The sequence below is a fragment of the Oratosquilla oratoria genome, chromosome 6, assembly GCF_046742065.1.
Source record: "Oratosquilla oratoria isolate Oo_2021 chromosome 6, ASM4674206v1, whole genome shotgun sequence".
Classification (NCBI taxonomy): domain Eukaryota; kingdom Metazoa; phylum Arthropoda; class Malacostraca; order Stomatopoda; family Squillidae; genus Oratosquilla; species Oratosquilla oratoria.
In genome coordinates, this window is record NC_134782.1 from 13,833,990 (window position 1) to 13,852,661 (window position 18,672).

Consider the following 18,672-nt stretch of genomic DNA (forward strand, 5'->3'; position numbering starts at 1 on the left):
TTCAAACTTTTAATACCCTTTACTCAAACTCAATTCAGTTGAATACTAACCTTGAGATGGACCTTAATAGCACACCTCATGTTTTTATAAATGGGCATTATCACCTTCATCTGGAGATACAGCCCCTAGGGTGTGACAGTCTTTGGACAAGACCCAAAATTTCTCTCTTGTTAACTGATTGTATCCTCCATTGTAAGGACAGCATACAGACGGTGATTATCCCCTTTCTGTCACCACCATAAGCTGGTGACAAAAAGTTGTACACAAATACAACACAGACAACAGTTCAGCATTTTCTTCCAGAATGGTCCATAAGAGCACCTATGGACTACTACTGGCAGCTGTAGGGCTGCAGGTTCCCAGTTTGTGAAACTGGAGACAACAGTAATAACTATATTAATAAGGAAGTATGGTGGTGGTGGTTATGAAAATAGATAATGAGAAAAGAGGAGGTGAGGCAGAGAATTGAGATGGAAAGAACCAGCAGATATGGTTGATCAAAGAATACTTGGATGGTAAGGGAATGTAGAAAGAATGAGTGAAGAAATTTTAGCAAAAATAATGTGGAAAGTGGAGATGGATGGAGTAAAATTGAAGGGAAGACCAAGAATGAGATGGATGGATGGGATAAAGGGGTGCAGAGTTCAAGCATAGATGAGGTGTCTGAGAAGTATGATAGGGGTTACTAGGCTGGATAGAGTGAGAAATGAGGATAACAGGGGTGGTAAGGGAGTTGGGAGATAGGGTTGATGAAAGAGTATTAGGATGGTTTGGACACATGGAAAGAATGAGTGAAGAAAGAATAGTAAAAGAGGTATAGATGGCAGATGTGGAGGGAGTGAATATGAGGGGACGTCCTAGGATGGGGTGAATGGTCTAAGGTGGGGCTCTATTTATGTATGGCATCACCATGATTGTTCAGCATGTATGAATAGGGTAATAGACAAGCAGTTTAAAACTGGTGGATGAGAATGGAAAGACATTGCGAAAAAGTTGTTATTTGTGGAAAATACTACACACATGGCTGATTCTGACAAAATACTGAAGCTGTTGTTAACCAAGTCGGTAAGAATATGTGACAAAAAGTTATAAGGGAATGTAGGCAGAAGCAAAATGATGAGATGTAATAGAAATAATTGAGAGTAAAGGTGAGAAGAGCAGAGTTAAGGATGTCGGTACGCTAAATTGATTTTTTTTTTTTTTTTTTTTTTTTTTTTTTTTACAAATTTTCGAGAACTTGTGGAAAAATAATTTGAAGTATGCACAATATCATGGTGAAGTAAAAGTGTTGTATGGCATCATTTACTATTTCAATTTAATTTTTTGAAAAATTTCAAGAGGGCTATGTCCCTAATTAATGGGATATGGTGGAAGACAAGCTTTCTATTTAACATTTACATTTCATGTTTTTTTATATAAGATTTTAGAAGGGTGTATTAAAGATCTGTCAATATATACCAAGTGATGTGTGAAGGCAAGAAATATGAAGTAACAATTTACTGTGCATTGCTTGAGTATTGCTCTTAATACTTTTTCCCATTTTAGTATGGATCGTTATGTAACTAGGGACTGTGTTGAATATTGGGAAGTGGCTCATCCCTGGTGAAATCAAATCCCAATATAACTGTTTCTGTAATGCTCCAGTGAAAGCCAATACAAGTTTTGGGATAAAGTACTGTACATACATATATATACCAACAGCTTTTTACACCTTACAAGGGAGGTATCCAAAGTCATAGGCATAAATCCACTCCCGCCCATTTCATCCCCACATACTATGCTCCCATTCACCACCCCTCCCTCCCTCTTTTCTTGGTTCCTTTTAGACGATGGGTCATTCCTGCATCTTGCCCACTGCCCTGTGTCAGAAGCAATGTAGCAAGATGCAGCACATCCACAGCAAGGCCACTTCATTTAATTGGCAAATCCCCCTCTCCGTCCTTGCATATAGAAAAAAGAAGACAGGGAGAAACCCTTTGGGTTGCATCAAAATATCATTCACACATACTCCCACACTCTCCCATCCACCACCCACTCCCTTCCAGGCCGAACAGCATCAACCATTCTCCATTCACCCCTATTTTCTGTCTTCTACCTTCCTTTCTCAACAGACATCCTCCTTTTTCCCAATGCCCCTTTTACCCCATCTATCCATCTCATCCACAGTTGCCCCCTTGCGTTCACTCCCTCCACCTCTGCCTTCCACACCCCTTTTACTAATCTTTCTTCACTCATTCTTTCCATGTGTACAAATCATCCCAATACTCTTTCATCAACCCGATCTTTCAACTCCCTGCTCTCCTCCTCACCTCCTCGTTTCTCACTCTATCCAGCCTAGTAACCTCTAGCCATTTCATCTCAAATACATTTAAACTCTTCCTCTTTTAAGTTTCATATTTCTCCCCCATATAGTGCTGTCAGCACACCACTCCTTACAATATCCTCTTAGAATCCATTCCCATATGTCTATTTCTCATTACACTTTTTAATCCCGCAAGGCATGTACTTGCTTTACTCAATCTACATTCTACTTCCACCTCCACTCCCTTTCCCACCAAATTTGCATCAAGTATCTAAAACTATCCACTTCCTCCAGTCTCTCTCCCTTAATACTCACTTCCAGTCTGCTGCCACTTTCTTCCCTTGTACATCTCATCACCTTACTTTTACCCACATTTATCTTCAACTTCTTTCTTTTGCACACCTTCCAAAACTCTGTTGCTAACTTCATCAATCCCTCCTCTGATCCTGCCACAAATGCAGTGTTGTCAGCAAACAACAACTTGCTTACATTCTACTGTTCTCTACTTTATTTAACCACCTCCGATCCCTGACCCATCACCCTTACATTTACCTCTTGCACCACCCTACCCATATATAAATTGAACAGCCAAGGCGACATAACACATACCTGACAAAGTCCTACCTTTACCTCAAACCACTCACTCACAGCCTGTAATCTAATTTGAATACAGGCTGTACTATTCTTGTAAAAACTCTTGAGTGCTCTTAACAGCTTTCCTACTATTCCATATATATACAATACCTCCCACAGTGCCTTCCTGTCTACCCTATCATAAGCCTTTTCCAAATCCATAAAAGCCCAAAAAACATCCTTACCTTTTCCTAAAGCTTTCTTACATATCTGCCTTATAACAAAAATCTGATCCACACAACCCCTACCAGTCCTAAGCCCACACTTTTCTTCAATTACTCCCTCTGTTCCTCTCTTAATCCTCTCAATCAAAACCCTCCTATAAGCCTTCCAAACTACACTCAACAAACTGATCCCTCTGAAACTATCACAGTCACACTTGTCCCTTTTCCCCTTGTAAGGTGGAACCATAAAAACATTCCTCCAGTCCTGCAGCACTACCCTCTTTTAGAAAAACAACACTGTACCTCCCTTTTAAAGACACTCTGCATGGCACCCATCTAACCCTTACCTGCTCTCATCATTTTAATAACTGCTTTCACCTCATCTTTACTTATTTGTCCTCTATTTTCCTCATTTATCACTGTCATTTTCTTAGCGCTTCCCACTGCAACTACCTTTCCCTCCCTATCGTCCTTCACATTTAGCAACTCCCTAAAATACTCTACCCATTGTCATCTCTCCATCTGCACCTTTTGCCTATTCTTCTTTACTTGATTTGCCTCCTCTGGCCCTCTTAATTTCCATCCAAAACACCTTTTTATCACTTCCAAAATCATCTGTTATATCCTTACCCTATTTCACATCTGCTCTCCTCTTTGCCTCCTTTATCTTATGCTTTACTTCCCTTCTTTTTTCTTTGTACTTCTTATATGCTTCTCTTGCCCTATTTTGTGACCAAACTGTGAATGCTCATTTCTTTTCTTGAACATACTTTCTGTGCTTCATCATCCAACCACATCCTTCCTTCTATTTCCTCCCATCCTCCTTGTTCCACACACCATCTTAGCACACCTTGTGATTCCCTCCTTGAAACATCCCCATTCCTCCTCCACTCCTAGTCCTACTCTATCTTTCACTAACCCCCACTCTTCTCTCAGCTTTTTCTTGTACAGTACTCCTTTTCTTTCTCATTTAAGCAGTTTACTCTAAGCACCTCCCTACCTTCTGTCCTTTTACTCTTTCTCCTTCTATCTTCCACTCTCAACTTACCCTCCACCAAAAAATTATCTGATCTTCCCACACTCTCTCCCTATAGAACATGTACATCCTTAACTCTTCCTACTATTCTCCATTATGTCCTATCTACCACTGTCTCCCATGTATACTTATGCTTGTCTTTCTTCTTAAACACTATATTTGCTCTCATTAACTCTTTAGACACATCACCATCATCTCTCCACTATGATATTTTCCTGAAACTCAACACTTCCCAACCACTCCATCTATTAGTTCATATCCTACCCTAGCATTGAGATCTCCCAATATCACTATATTGACATTTCTCTAAACCCTCTATACACTTATTTAAATCTATCCAAAAAGCCTCCCTTTCCTCTACTCTTCTCACTTACAATAACTCACATCTTTTCCAGTTTCACCTTCATCCACATTAACCTTGAAGAAACCTCCCACTCCACCACATGTTTACCTATCTCTTCACTTACTAGTACTGTATAGCCACATGCTCTATCCCTTGTCCTCTCTTCACTCTGGACACCCTCCCAACTACACTCACCATTCCCTTTCAACTTATGAGTACTTTCACTCAATGCCAACACATCCATCTTTCTTCTCACAAACATGCTGCCTATCTCTTCCCTTTTACTATCTGTACCACATCCACGTACATTAAAAGACCCATACCTCAGGGTTCTGGTTGGAAAACTCCCAGACCTTATGCCTTTTTTTTTTTTTTTTTTTTTTTAGGATTCCATCCCATTTTTGTCACCATTTACAACTTAAGTGGGAACACTCTGTGGCAGTATTCTTTCTCCCCTACCACAGGGTTCAGCAAAAAAAGTAATGAACATTCAGAAAAGTGGTACAGGACAGTATTAAGAGTGGGGAGACAGTATAACAGAGGGACAGTTGCAAAATTTCTGAACAGAGATTTCCATAGGGGCACCACATATAGATCCTAAAGTATCAGCTGCATGCTACTTAGCAGTTATTAGTCCCATAATAAAATGTAGCCAATACCCCAGATGGGGGCAGCCAATAGTTTTTTTCCTACAGAGGGTGAAAATTTTTGTGTTATCTTTGTGGCTCAGTATCTTGGAAGTAGTAGTTTTGTCACACTTATAACTCAGAAATGTCTTTCTCTATATAAATTATTTTTTGTTTATACAATACTTATCGTTTTTCTTTTCTAAATTATCTTGTTGAATTATATCTTTCAGGGTAAAACTAGTTTTTAGCAATACTATTACATGAACTTTTCTACAAAATTTGGGTAATCACGAAGAAAAATCTAGTATGGTAAAATATCTAGACAGAGTAATAAGTTAACAAGATAATCTTTATTAAAGCTTCTAGTTTCCTAAAAAAAGAAATCAGATCACAATTTTTATTAATTACTAAGATATAAGACATATTATTTTTTTTTCCAATGGATTTCCATAAAAGTTGGCACATTATTTCTACACTGTCTACCATTTACAGGAAAAAAATAATCAGTCCAGCTTAATCATTCTGATATATACATACCAACATCCTAAAGCAGCAAAGATTGAAGCAAGAGTGTGTATGTGGGAGGATCAAGATTCTCTTTGTTGGAGGTACTACTGAATAACCATCCTATCAATGGTCAGAGTGGGAGTCATCTGTGTAGATGCTAATTTTGATGCTTGTGGTTCTCAATAACATTGATAACAGTGATTATTACCCTCAGTCAGGAGGCTGGGCAGTTTTTCCAGTGTTGCAGATGATTTTCTTCTTCCAGATATCCTTTTCCAAAGTCTTCCAATGAGATCATGCAAAGGATTGCAGGAGATGAAGTAAAGAGAATCACAAAATCTCAAGATGGAATTTATGAAAGGTATATCAACCTTCACTTTCCAATATTGTGATGGGTATAGTTGAAAAAAATCAATTGATAAAAATTTATTTGTTTTAATTACATACCGGTACATATACCAAAGGGCCCTGTCCCTCTACAAGGGGGATGGCCTAGTTAAAATTTCATTTATTTCAGCAAAACTGTTGACAGTCAAAGCATCAAAGTACATACATTAAACTACATAAACAAATATATTTGTGCATGTTGGTAATCTGGGGAATTTAAAACATTGAATTTTACAAAACATATAGCCCCTACCATAAAGACTGAAAAGCATATATGGGATATCTGGTCCTACTTATCTCACAATGATTTCAAAATTTATTCTACTAGTTGCATTTGCTTCCTACAAAATAAAAATAATCAAATGAAGTAAACTCTGAGGGACCTGAGCACCAAGAGTCAGAACCCCAGGGCACAATGCCCCTGACTAGCAAATAAACTTAATGCATGCTGTGGGGCCCCTTATTTGCATGCCCCACTAAAGAGCAATTGGTCCAATTAGCTTAAACCTAGCCCTGTTCACATTTGTATTTCAATGTAATATGAGCATGAGCTTTGTTAGAGGTATTCCAACATACAAAAATAGTGTAGAAAAATACATTTATATAACTTTCTAAACTCAACACATTTGACTTGCTCTCAAAAAGAGGTAAACATTTTTCATTTCCCACAGCCTGTGATGTGCAAAACATCTTGTAGGGAGTGATTTTGGTCTCTCTGAAAAGAATAAAAATCAACATTATGAGAATACATTGAAATATTTGGTGTTTCTATGAGTTGGAAATTATATTCAATTTGCAGAATCTCAGCTATGTAAATTCCATGACTATCATGCCAATTTATCTATATCATAACCATTCTTTGACATTATTCTTACACAAGTGCTCATTTAGTAAGGGACCAATCATGGATACTTGCAAGCAAGTCTTGCAAAACAGACGTGAGAAAGAATCATCTCTGTCAAAACACTCTCACCTCCAAATTTGGTTTCCAGATTGAGCCCAAGATCTTTATCAACATCAACTGTATTTCCTTCACCTTTTCACAGGAGAGTTGGCAAGTGCTCCCCCTCCCCCTAGTACTGTACTATAAAACTAGTTACACAAACTGTCCCAAATAAATAAAACATTAACAACAATAGTGGGTCTGCCTGCAGGTTTACAGTTATCAAAACTCAAGGCAAAACTTATCACTATTCATTTAATAACACTTATAGAGAAATTTTACTGCTTTTCTACAACTTTTAAGAAATAAAACAACTAACTACAAGAACATCTATGAGCAACATTACCACCTTTTATAAGAACTGGTATATTTGTTTTCCTCTGAGTACAAACCTTTTTGAAACTTATCATTGCATTCTTAAAAGCGAGAAAGTCAGTAAGGGTGAGCAGAAGATCCATGACATCACCATCAAGCTGCCCTTCATACTGAGCTAAATCTCCCAAGAACTTCCCCATATTAAATCCTGAAAGTCTTGTCTGCAGTTCCTTCTCAATATGTTGTTCCAGAAGAGTTGTCTATAAAAATCAGGGATATATTACAAGGATTTTTTTTTGTACAATGCTGTGAGCAAGACATATAGGTGATGGCAATGTCTACTGTAACTTTTAAACTTACATATTCTTGGAAAATACTGGTATACTCCAACTTATTTTCTTCTTCATCTTCAAAACATCCGCAGTATTGCTCCATGAACTCATCTTGAAGTTTTCCAAAATCTTCACCTTAAAAACATTATATACTTATCATTAAAATCACGAATACTTTTGTTTACTAATTTCTTCAATAACATGATTTCTGGTTTGCACAGATGATAGGATACACAATTATTTTGTAGTGCCAAGACCACACCTCTTCTAAAATATTTGCACTGCACGTGGAAACACCATCTTAAAAAAACTGTGCTTCAATTCTAGACACAACACACATCTTTTTAAACACAATTACAGGTAAACGTCGACTTACGATGGCATTAGGTTTCGATAGAGCCATCGTAAGACGATTTCATCGTAAGTCGATCCCCAATTTGTGTATCACTCTGTTCCGTGGTCACTGTACCTAGCTTACCTGTATATTAACCACCAGAGATACTGAATATAGCCTATTAAACATGTACAGTAGTTTATTTAATTATTTTTATCCTTTTTATCATATTCAAACACTATAATATGTATTTTCAGTACGGACCTTAAATCTCGCGGGCAGCAGCCAATGCCAGCCGTACGACGTGACGTAATAATACTCGCATCATAAAATATAGTCACCGCTTATATCGATCGTTCTCTCTTTCACCCGCGAATTTTGAAAACCACAGAGAATGGGATTTAGGGCACATTTGAGAGAATGTAAAAACACAGGGGCGACTACAATAAATATAATCAAGACGCCGATATGGCAGCGTCGCGAATCCACTTGCTCCTCATGACGCCTACGTGTGCGGCACCGTATGGAAGGGGTTAAATTATCATATCGTCGTCGTCGTCGTCATCGTAAAGTCGAACAATCGTAAGTCGCGGCCATCGTAAGTCGACGTTTACCTGTATACTGTAAAAAAAATTATCTAATGTCTATCTATATACCAAAAGGCAAGAGAGTAAGGTCCTACAAATACACCCCCTCCACACCAAACAAAAACCACATTAGCATGGCTATGCTCAAGATACCATCCAACATTAAGACAGTATCAACACAAAATAGGCCTGGACAGATTCAAACTGCTCCAGATGCAACCACAACACAGAAGACACTAGAACATGTCATACTACAATGCCGCACACTAACAATCCCCAGACAATAATACCATATCTCTTCTTTAAGTGATTTACGGTCTTGTCCAGAGATTGTTGCCAATTTTGTGGAGGCTGTGGGTCTTCTACAAGAGAAACCAGGGTGATTGACTGATTCATCACCAAGTGATCAAGTGACCTGCAGACCCACAGTGGCTGGCTATGGTCCTCATAATCAACCACAGATCTCTCAAGGAAGAAAACTTGGACTGTTTTCTGTACTGTATCTGTGTGGGACTTTCTGTGTCACTGGCTGAACATTGTAGGGAGAGGAGAGCAATCACTGGTTGTCAGCTTTCATGTGTGAAAAAATGCAGTATATACAGCCGCAGATGATAGAACGAGACCTTGGGCCCAGTCTGGAGACAGAGTGCCAACTCCTCTGGGCTGCACTCCAAACGGAGATGAAGGGGGTTGACAGGTTTTGAAAATGGGCAGCTTTGCTGTCCATCTTGTAGGACCACTATATACAAGTACCTGTCATTGGTCCCCATTTTACTAAGTATACATAATAAAAAGTATATCATCATCATCGTAAGGTGGGTAACTACGACAACACAGAAGAACCCAGAAACCACAGACACTGAAGCAACAGGCTTTGGTAACTATAGACAAATTCTGGAGAACACACATTTCAAATGAAATATGAAAATTTCCATGGAAATGTGACAACACCAGAAGTTTTTGGTGCTTCAGTTATTTTAGTTTGTCCAACATGCTCATATATGTTCTTAGGGCTACATTAGTGAATGTTCTTTGAAATAATAACAATATTATATTAAGGAGACAAGAGGCAAATCAAGTAGAGAAGAAAAGATAAAAGGTGCAGATGGATAGATGTTTCAGAAGGATCAGTTTGTCGAGTGTAGTTGGGAAGGCTTATGGGAAGGTTTTGATTGAGAGGATTAGGAGAGGAACAGAGAGAGTAATTGGTGAGGAACAGTGTGGGCTTAGGACAGATAGGAGTTGCATGGATCAGATTTTTGTGGTGAGGCAGATATGTGAGAAAGCTTTAGGAAAAGGCAAGGATGTTTTTTGGGCCTTTATGAATTTGAAAAAGGTTTATGACAGGGTAGATAGGAAGGCACTGTGGGAGGTATTGCAGATATAAGGGATAGGAGGAAAGCTGTTGAGAGCAGTCAAGAGTTTTTACAAGAGTAGTAGAGCCAGTGTAAGAATTAGAAATGGAGAGTATGTAGTTTGAGGTAGAGGTGGGACTTCAACAGGGATGTGTTGTATTGCAGATATAAGGGATAGGACTTAAGCTGTTGAGAACAGTCAAGAGTTTTTATGAAAGTAGTAGAGCCTGTGTAAGAATTAGAAATGGAGAGGGTACATACATACATACATACATATACCAAAGGCTTTTTCCCCCTACACAGGGGGTAGCCAAAAAGAAAAAGGCATAGAAACCACTCCCGCCCATTCCATTTCTTATATATTCTACTCCCCTCCACTCTCCTCCCTCCCTCTTATCTTGGCACCTCCTGGATGATGGGTCATCCCTGCATCCTGTCCACTGCCCTGGGTCAGAAGCAGTGTCGCAAGACACAGCACATCCACAGCAAGGCCGCTTCATAAATTCAGCGACCCCCCCTCTCCATCCCTCCATGCAGAAAAGAAGACAGGGAGAAATCCCTTTGGGCTGCGTCAAATTTTTTTCTCATACATACTTCCTCACCCCCCATCCCCCACCCACTCCCCATCATGCATCACAGCATCATCTATACACAATCCCTCTCCATTCACCCCTATCTTCTGTCCTCTCCTGTCCTTCCTCAACAGACATTCCTCTCTTTTGTAATGCCCCTTTCACCCCATCCATCCATCTCATCCTAGGACGCCCCCTCATATTCACTCCTTCCACACTTCTTTTACTAATCTTTCTTCACTCATTCTTTCCATGTGTCCAAACCATCCTAATACTCTTTCATCAACCCTATCTCCCAACTCCCTTTCCACCCCTGTTCTCCTCCTCACTTTCTCATTTCTCACTCTATCTAGCCTAGTAACCTCCATTATACTTCTCAGACATTCCATCTCAAACACATTCAAAATCCTTCTCTCTTACTCTCTCATGCTCCATGTTTCTGCCCCGTACAATGCTGTTGGCACGATCACTCCTTCATATAACCTCCTCTTTGTATCCATTCCCAGATGTCTATTTCTCATTACACTTTTTAATCCACTAAGGCATTTACTCGCTTCTCTCAATCTACATTCTACCTCCACCCCCACTCCTCCCTTTCCTGCCACATTCACACCCTTGTATCTAAAACTATCCACTTCCTCCAGTCTTTCACCCGTAATGTTCACTTCCAGCCTGCTGTCACTCTATCCCCTTGTACATAGTTTGGGGTAAAGGTAGGGCTTCAACAGGGATGTGTATGTCGCCTTGGCTGTTCAATTCATATATGGATGGAGTGGTGCAAGAGGTCACGGGTAGGGGAGTGGAGATGATGTAAGGGTAATGGGCCAGGGATTGGAGATAGTTAAAGAAAATGGAAAAATGGGAGATAAACCTGCTGTTTGCTGACAACACTGCTCTTGTAGCAGGATTAAGAAAGTTAGTGACGGAGTTTGGGATGATGTGCAAAAGAAGTTAGTTGAAGATAAATATGGGTAAAAGTAAAGTGATGAAATGTACAAGGGGAATATGGCAGCAATTTGAAAGTCAGTATTATGGGAGAGAGACTGGAGGAAGTGGATAGTTTTGGATACTTGGATGTGAATGTGGCAAGAGAGGGAGGAGTGGAGATGGAGGTAGGATGTAGATTGAGAGAAGTAAATGCCTTGGGGGATTAAAAAGTGTGATGAGAAATAGTCATTTGGGAATGGATGTTAAGAGGAGATTGTTTGTCTTCCACAATAAAACGTGCTAATTACCGTCCGGTACCATCTAGAGGCATCCAGTACCATCAGGACACCATCCAGAGCTGTCAGGACATTGTCCAAACACTAGATGTTACCGTCAATATAGCGTCATACTAAAGACCAAATAGGATAGACAAGTAACATATTTGGACCAACAAGTAACTCAAAATGACTGACAAGCAGCATATAAATCCATGTAAAGCTTGTTTTTGTTGTGAAAATTATTTCTGTTACATCATATATGTAGAAATTAGTGAAGAAATAAGTTTACCTCTGCAGAAAAGCCCTGTCCTGAACCGCTGACACTTACAAGTAGACCAACAAGTAACATATTTGGACTAACAAGTAACTCAAACTGACTAACAAGCAGCATATATAATTTCCACCAAAAAAATTAGCTTTATGTTAATTTATATGCTACTTGTCAGTCATTTTGAGTTATCTGTGGTCCAAATATGTTACTTGTCAGTCCTTGTAGGTCTTTAGTAAGACCCTATTTCAATGGTAACATACGGTGTCCGGACAATATCATGACAGCTCTGGACAATATCCTGACAACTCTGGAGGTGTCAAGACAGCTTTGGATGGTACTGGACAGTGTCCAGATGGCTCTGGAGATTACCAGATGGTAATTAGCATGGCCACCCACAACAAACAAAAACAAACATGGCGTCTTGAAGATCACGTCAAGCTACAAGTTGTCGGTACTGTATCACATCTTAAATCTCAATAGTGATGCTGCTAAATCCTTTAAAACTTACATATATGATCAAATATAGCACAAATAATTTATTTATGCCAATATTAACTAAAAATAATGAATATCATTGGAGTTGTTAGTAGTTGTCGGTAATCAGTAAAATTATTTACATATGTTACATTCAATACATGGAACCTATGGACAAATGGCTTTATCGGGCCAGTACCTCCCCCCCTTTCATTCATAGTTTCTGGGTTCATCTGCACTAGCCTCATATACTTACTCAGTAATATATCTTGTAAATAACCAAAAACCGTGTCAATGAGCAATGAGCCCTCACAAGTATCTGCAGCCAACACTTCTTCTTTGCTACTCATCCTGTGACTTGTGTTGTTATGTTCCAACCAACTGAAAATGGAAGAAATATTAAGAAAATATTAAACTTCCTTCAGATTACCTAGGAAAATTGGTCTTCCTTGTTTGGGAATTACTTTAATTTTGCCTTAACGCTTAGCACCCATACTAGTGCCACTTGGAATGTTTCTTCATGATGGCAACATTCTTCCTGCTATAGAAGTCCAAACTGACTCGAATCTATCTCTTCAAAACGAAATTGTAAATATTCCTATAGTTTTAGAAGATGTGAGAGAGATAGAGACAGAGAGAGAGAGAGAAAGCAAGCAAATAATAGAATTCAAAATGCCGCCACTTCCTGCCTAGCAGACAGATCATATGAAGAAAGACTAGATAAGCTGGAATACTCTTATCACATGAGAGCTGACATGATGGTTGTCTTAGTGTGGTCTGAAAGAACATGAGGAAAGATATTGTAAATCTTTCTAAAGTTTTACAAGGTATGAGAGAGGGAGATAGAAAGAGTGAGAGAGAGAGCAAAGAATAGCATTCAAAATGACCCACCACCTTGATGACAGATCATGCAAAAAAAGACTAGATAAACTGGAAAACCCATATTACAAAAGAGCTGACATGATGGCTGTCTTAGTAGTCTGGAAGAAAAAGGGGATACAGTATATATATATATATATATATATATATTTGTACATGTATGTGTATATATATGTATATATATACATATATATATATATACAGTATATATATATATATGTATATATATACATATATATATATATACAGTATATATATATATATATATATATAAAATAAAGTGCTTGAAGGACATTATGAAATGCTGTACCAATTTGTGAAACAATTTTAATAAAGAACAAATCCAATTATAGTTTCAAGTAAATTTGGACACAAATACCACTGCTAGTACAATGACGTATCTGTAGCTGCAGATTTCTTTGAGGCTTTTCGTTATGTTAGTGTTGGGTAGGGAACTTCACTGAAAAGCTGGCACCACTCAGGAACCAAACCTGGATTCTTCCACTTGTTGTGTAGTTGTGCGTAATGATTATACTATGGTCACTGCCAGTGACCAGTTGCACATCTCCCCCTCTACCCCACCCACTTTAGCCCAGTCGAGGAGTGTGCACCACTATGGGATTCTATTCACTGCCATGTTGGAGTGGGAGCTTCACTAAAAAGCTGGAGCTGCCTGGAAATTGAACCCAGGACCTCCTACTTGCCAGATAGGCATGCTTACTGATTTCACTACAGTTGCCTCCAGTGACCACTTCCACAGTTAGGTTTTATCATCTAATTTTGTTAGGTTAGAATAGGTACTATCAAATATTGCCTGGACTTTATAGGATGCCACCAGAGTAATGCTAATATTGTATGAATGTATAGTGTACTTAGCAACAGCATCATTTATCTAAATCTACTGAATTTCAAGTCCAAGTTTGTCAGTTGGTCACACAGTGCCTGTCTAGGCTTTGAAGGGTCAAGGCCCAAAATGGTAAGGTAACCATGTAAACTGGTAAAAGTCTTGTAGAGAGAACTGGGGCAATGGATTGATTGACTGATTGGTGAGTAGTATTTGTAATAGAACTAATAACAGCAACTGCACAGGAGTTAGTGTTATCTAATCATTGAGCAGTTAAGGCCGAATTAAGATCTTTAAAGGTTCTATAAGCACTGAAAATATTATATCCACAACCATAAATCGAGTAAAAACAAAAAACTACTTCACTGGAACATTATTTTTCATCTTTGGAAATTATACAAAACTTACTTCAAGATTTATCCACAATAAATGCCGTCATCAGCACTACAATACATACAAATTTATTATCACTCTGAGGACACCGACATTATAGTGTCCCTCTTATCTTGAAGCCCTAATAACTAGCTTATTTTATTATATTGGTTAATCCAAGGCGATTCCTATCAACTGAACTGTCATCTATCACCTCACAAGGTCGAAGAGGTCTACATAAACAAATAATTTACCAGTAGTTCTGGCTTTGAATATATAAAAGTATACAATTATGCAATATTGAAACTATTACACCAGAGTACAAGCTTACCATCCTGAATGTTTAATATGAATGTTTAGAATGGCGTAACTTTGTAAATTCTTACCAATTTGACAGGCAATACAAAAGCAAAGGCGTCATGCAACAAACAAGATTGATCTTTACGCGAGGAATGTCAGTAATGTCAAGTTAATACAGTATTAAAACAATTCATGCATGTGACTATTGAAGGGAATACTTATGAGAAATATAATCTTACTTTGTGTAGCTTCTTATTTACAATTATATTATCCATAAGCAGCACAATATTGTAAATGACATACACAGTTCCTAAATTCATATTCATTAACTACCCGCGTCTTCGGGTTCTCGTGTATGTGTCCTACATTTTGAATATAGATCTGATTTTTTATTTGGAAAGCACTTATGATAATCTTCATATTTATTAAGAAATTAGACTCATGTATAATGTCCTAACAGCAAGATATGAACTTCAGATGATTTAAAACTCATTAGAAAAGTTTGCATTTAACAAATTTCCGAGTGAAGCCGTGATTTGTCAGACACGCGATTCAGGGTTGACGTTGCGTGAGAACTTCATATGTAAACAAAAACAAAGAAAAACAAATATGTCCATCTCCTTCCTACATACAGATTTGGCAAATTATCAATTGGTTTACATAAATTGCAATGAAGGAATATCTTATGGGAACCTACGACGGGAACCAACTATTTTTTGTCTTCAGAAATGAGAATGAACGGCCACCCTACAAAATCAATTAATAGCTCCACCTTCCATCTGGAGGCGCAACCCCACGAGGCTGGCACTTGGTCTCTGGACTAGGTCCAATATATCTATATGTTAAAAACAAATGTATTCCTCCACCTTTTCACACAAGTAGAACTGACAACCGGCAACCGTTCCCATCGTTTTACAGCTTTCCGCCGGTGACACAGAGTCCCACACTAAAACAAGGACAACAGTCTAAATTTTCTTCCCTTATAGATCTACGGGAGAACCTGAGGATCACTGTGGGAGAATGATATTTAGATTAGAAAAATATAGAAAAAATTGACAGAGAGTATTTGTTGGTATGCAGGCCCTCAACCAGACATGGTTTTGGGGGATGGGGGGGGTCTTCCTACATATTCATTGGGGTAGGGGCGAATGTAAAATTTTCGGAGGGTATGGACTGAAGGTAATAAATATTACTGGTCTTGTATAGCACTTAGGGAAACAGTAACACAACGGTATTGTGACACCACTGCTGAACCATCAGACACTGATAATCAGTCAGTGTACGTATTGGACATCATGTACGGATCATGCAATACAAGCATGTGCAGGTGGTGCCAAGTTGCAAGATAATAAATTAAGGACATATGTTTGTAGCAAAGAATATTCTCGAAACCCATTAGTTTTCACCGAACTACAAAATAACTTGCAGTTTTATTCTAACAATCAATGGTGTGAATATGGTGAATGTGGGGCAGATAGGGGTGTGCAGTTGGCACCCCTGCACAGGATCAAAAAGGTTACGGTGTAGGAACGAGGGCCAAGGGCTCACGGCGGGATAGAACATAAGAAAATAAAGATCATAAGAATAAAAGAGACTGCAAGAGACCATTAGGCCTACACTAGGCAGCTCCGTATCCATCACCACCTGTCATCCCCATCCATAAAGTTGTCTAATCGTTTTTTAGAACAACTGATAGTTCCAGCGCTTACTATAAAGGTTACTAAGTTTATTCCATTCATCGACCACCCTATTACTAAACCAATTCTTGCCTATTTCCTTCGTAAATCTAAATTTGTCCAGTTTGTACCCACTACTGCGAGTCCTGCTCTGTTGTTTTATTATGATTACCTTGTTTGCATCACCCTTGTTATAACCTTTGATCCACTTGAACACTTCTATTAGATCACCCCGCACTCTGCGTCTTTCCAGAGAGTGTAAGTTAAGGTGCCTAAGCCTCTCTTCATATGGCAAATTTCTGAGTCTATGTATCATTTTGGTCATTCTTCTCTGTACTGATTCTATTGAATTTATGTCCATTCTGTAGGACGGAGACTAAAACTGTACCACATAGTCAAGGATGGGTTTAACTATCGCTAGATAGATTTGAATAATTACCTCTGCACTTCTATTCATTACCGTCCTAGAACTGAAACCTAATGTTCTGTTTGCTTTATTTCTGGCGCTAATGCACCGCTTCCTGGTTTTAAGGTCCGGACTCACTAGAACTCCCAAATCCCTCTCGTACTCAGATTTTTCCAAGAACGTGTAATCTAAGTTGTATCTATTTTCGGGGTTGTGTAGAGACATTGAAGTTCATTTGCCATTTCACCGACCATGTTAGCAATTTATTAAGATCATCCTGCAGAATCTCTGCGTCGTCTCCTGACCTAATTAGGCGTCCTATTTTAGTGTGGTCCGCAAACTTACTAACATCACTATTCATCCCATCGTCTAAATCGTTTATGTACATAATGACCAAGAAGAGACCCAAAACCGAGCCCTGGGGGACCCCGCCAGTAACATGGCCCCACCTAGATTTTATTCCATTTATGGTGACCCGCTCTAATCCATTCTAAGTCTTTTCCTCCTATGCCATGGGTTTTGATTTTATTTATAAGTAGTGTGCGTGTGGAACGAGAACCCAGTGGAACTTTAATAGAATTAGGATTAATTTAAGTAGTGGTTTTAGGTAGGGTAGAACACAGAGACAAGTAAGTGCGTTAGGGGGATTAAAAATGAAGAAGCAGCCAGAGAACCGGGAAACCACAAAAATCAGATAAGTGATCAAAAAGACTTACAAATGCATACGAAATTTGACTGAAAAAGGCAAATATATAAGCTTGAGAGTTTGGGGGCCACTTTTTTTTTTTGGGGGGGGAGGGTAAGCCCTTTCATACCCCCTCCTCTGTGGCTACGGATCTGCTGGCATATCAACTCAACAAGAGGTCACAGTGTATATATATATATATCCATATATATATATATATATATATATATATACATTATATATATATATACATTATTTATATGTATATATATATATACATATATGCATATATATATGTATATATATATGTATATACATATATATATACATATATATATATATATATATATATATATATATATATATACATTGAAAATCCATGTGAAAGTCGATAGACGAAACGTCAGGAATAAAAGCTTCACCTCTTGTCCATGTTTCCTTTACCGTGTCCATATATATATATATATATATATATATATATATATATATATATATATATATATATATATATATATATATATATATATTAAAGGTATAGTTTTGAATAAGGAAATGTATGTTTAAATATAACCCACAGTCGGAGAAACAAAGCAAAAGAAACAGACGATCTGTATATTTCGATCACAACTGTGGTCCTCCTCAGTAGATAAGTACAAAGGTAAGATGATAAGAATATATTCAATAAGAATAGTACATAACAAGAACAGGGGAAGGTGGCTTAAGTCACATGTCCGAGGGGGGAGGGGCGGACTCGAGATAGGTGGCAACAATTTATTAACAGCATAAGTTGTGATGCAATCTGGTGACCATTGTTCTTTGGAAGTATTAAAATTTGGCAGGTGTGTGGTGAGAAAATATTCAACAATGTTTCTCCTAAAACTACAATTGGATTTATAAATAATTTCTGTGTTATTCCAACCTATGCGGTGACCCTTTGTGGATGTATGGAAGAAAACCGCTGAATTGTTTTGTGCGTATCTTACAGAGTTTTGATGTTCTTTTACTCTGGTATTGAGGTCTCTGCCAGTTTGGCCCTAATAAACCTCATTACAATCTTTACATGGTATTTTGTACATTCCAGGGTTACCATCTAATTTGAGTTATGGTGTATGTTGAGTTTA

The 18,672-nt window shown here is 38.2% G+C and overlaps 1 protein-coding gene across 7 annotated transcripts; it reads right to left on the reverse strand.

Annotated features, from left to right (window-relative positions):
- Positions 1–6,033: 6,033 nt before the first annotated feature.
- Positions 6,034–16,036, reverse strand: LOC143026302 (ADP-ribosylation factor-like protein 2-binding protein). Of its 7 annotated transcripts, none has more exons than XM_076186460.1 (5): positions 15,978–16,036; positions 12,646–12,770; positions 7,620–7,726; positions 7,337–7,519; positions 6,034–6,716 (listed from the first exon to the last, which is right to left on the reverse strand). In XM_076186460.1, the coding sequence occupies exons 2-5, from the start codon at positions 12,737–12,739 to the stop codon at positions 6,660–6,662; spliced, it is 441 nt and encodes a 146-aa protein (XP_076042575.1). In that variant the 5' UTR covers positions 12,740–12,770; positions 15,978–16,036; the 3' UTR covers positions 6,034–6,659. The 7 variants fall into 7 exon arrangements, with proteins under 7 accessions (XP_076042575.1, XP_076042573.1, XP_076042572.1 ...); XM_076186458.1 differs by lacking the exon at positions 15,978–16,036 and adding an exon at positions 15,651–15,676; XM_076186457.1 differs by lacking the exon at positions 15,978–16,036 and adding an exon at positions 15,024–15,311.
- Between the last annotated feature and the right edge of the window lie 2,636 nt (positions 16,037–18,672).

Bases quoted from the DNA above. Each gene is read 5' to 3' on its own strand.
- LOC143026302 (XM_076186455.1), bottom strand. From the start codon at position 14,905: ATGACGCCTTTGCTTTTGTATTGCCTGTCAAATTG. The intron at 12,771-14,870 runs GTAAGAATTTAC...TTCCATTTTCAG, and splicing joins TTGTATTGCCTGTCAAATTG to TTGGTTGGAACATAACAACA. The intron at 7,727-12,645 runs GTAAGTATATGA...AATGTTTTTAAG, and splicing joins TTTACAAGATATATTACTGA to GTGAAGATTTTGGAAAACTT.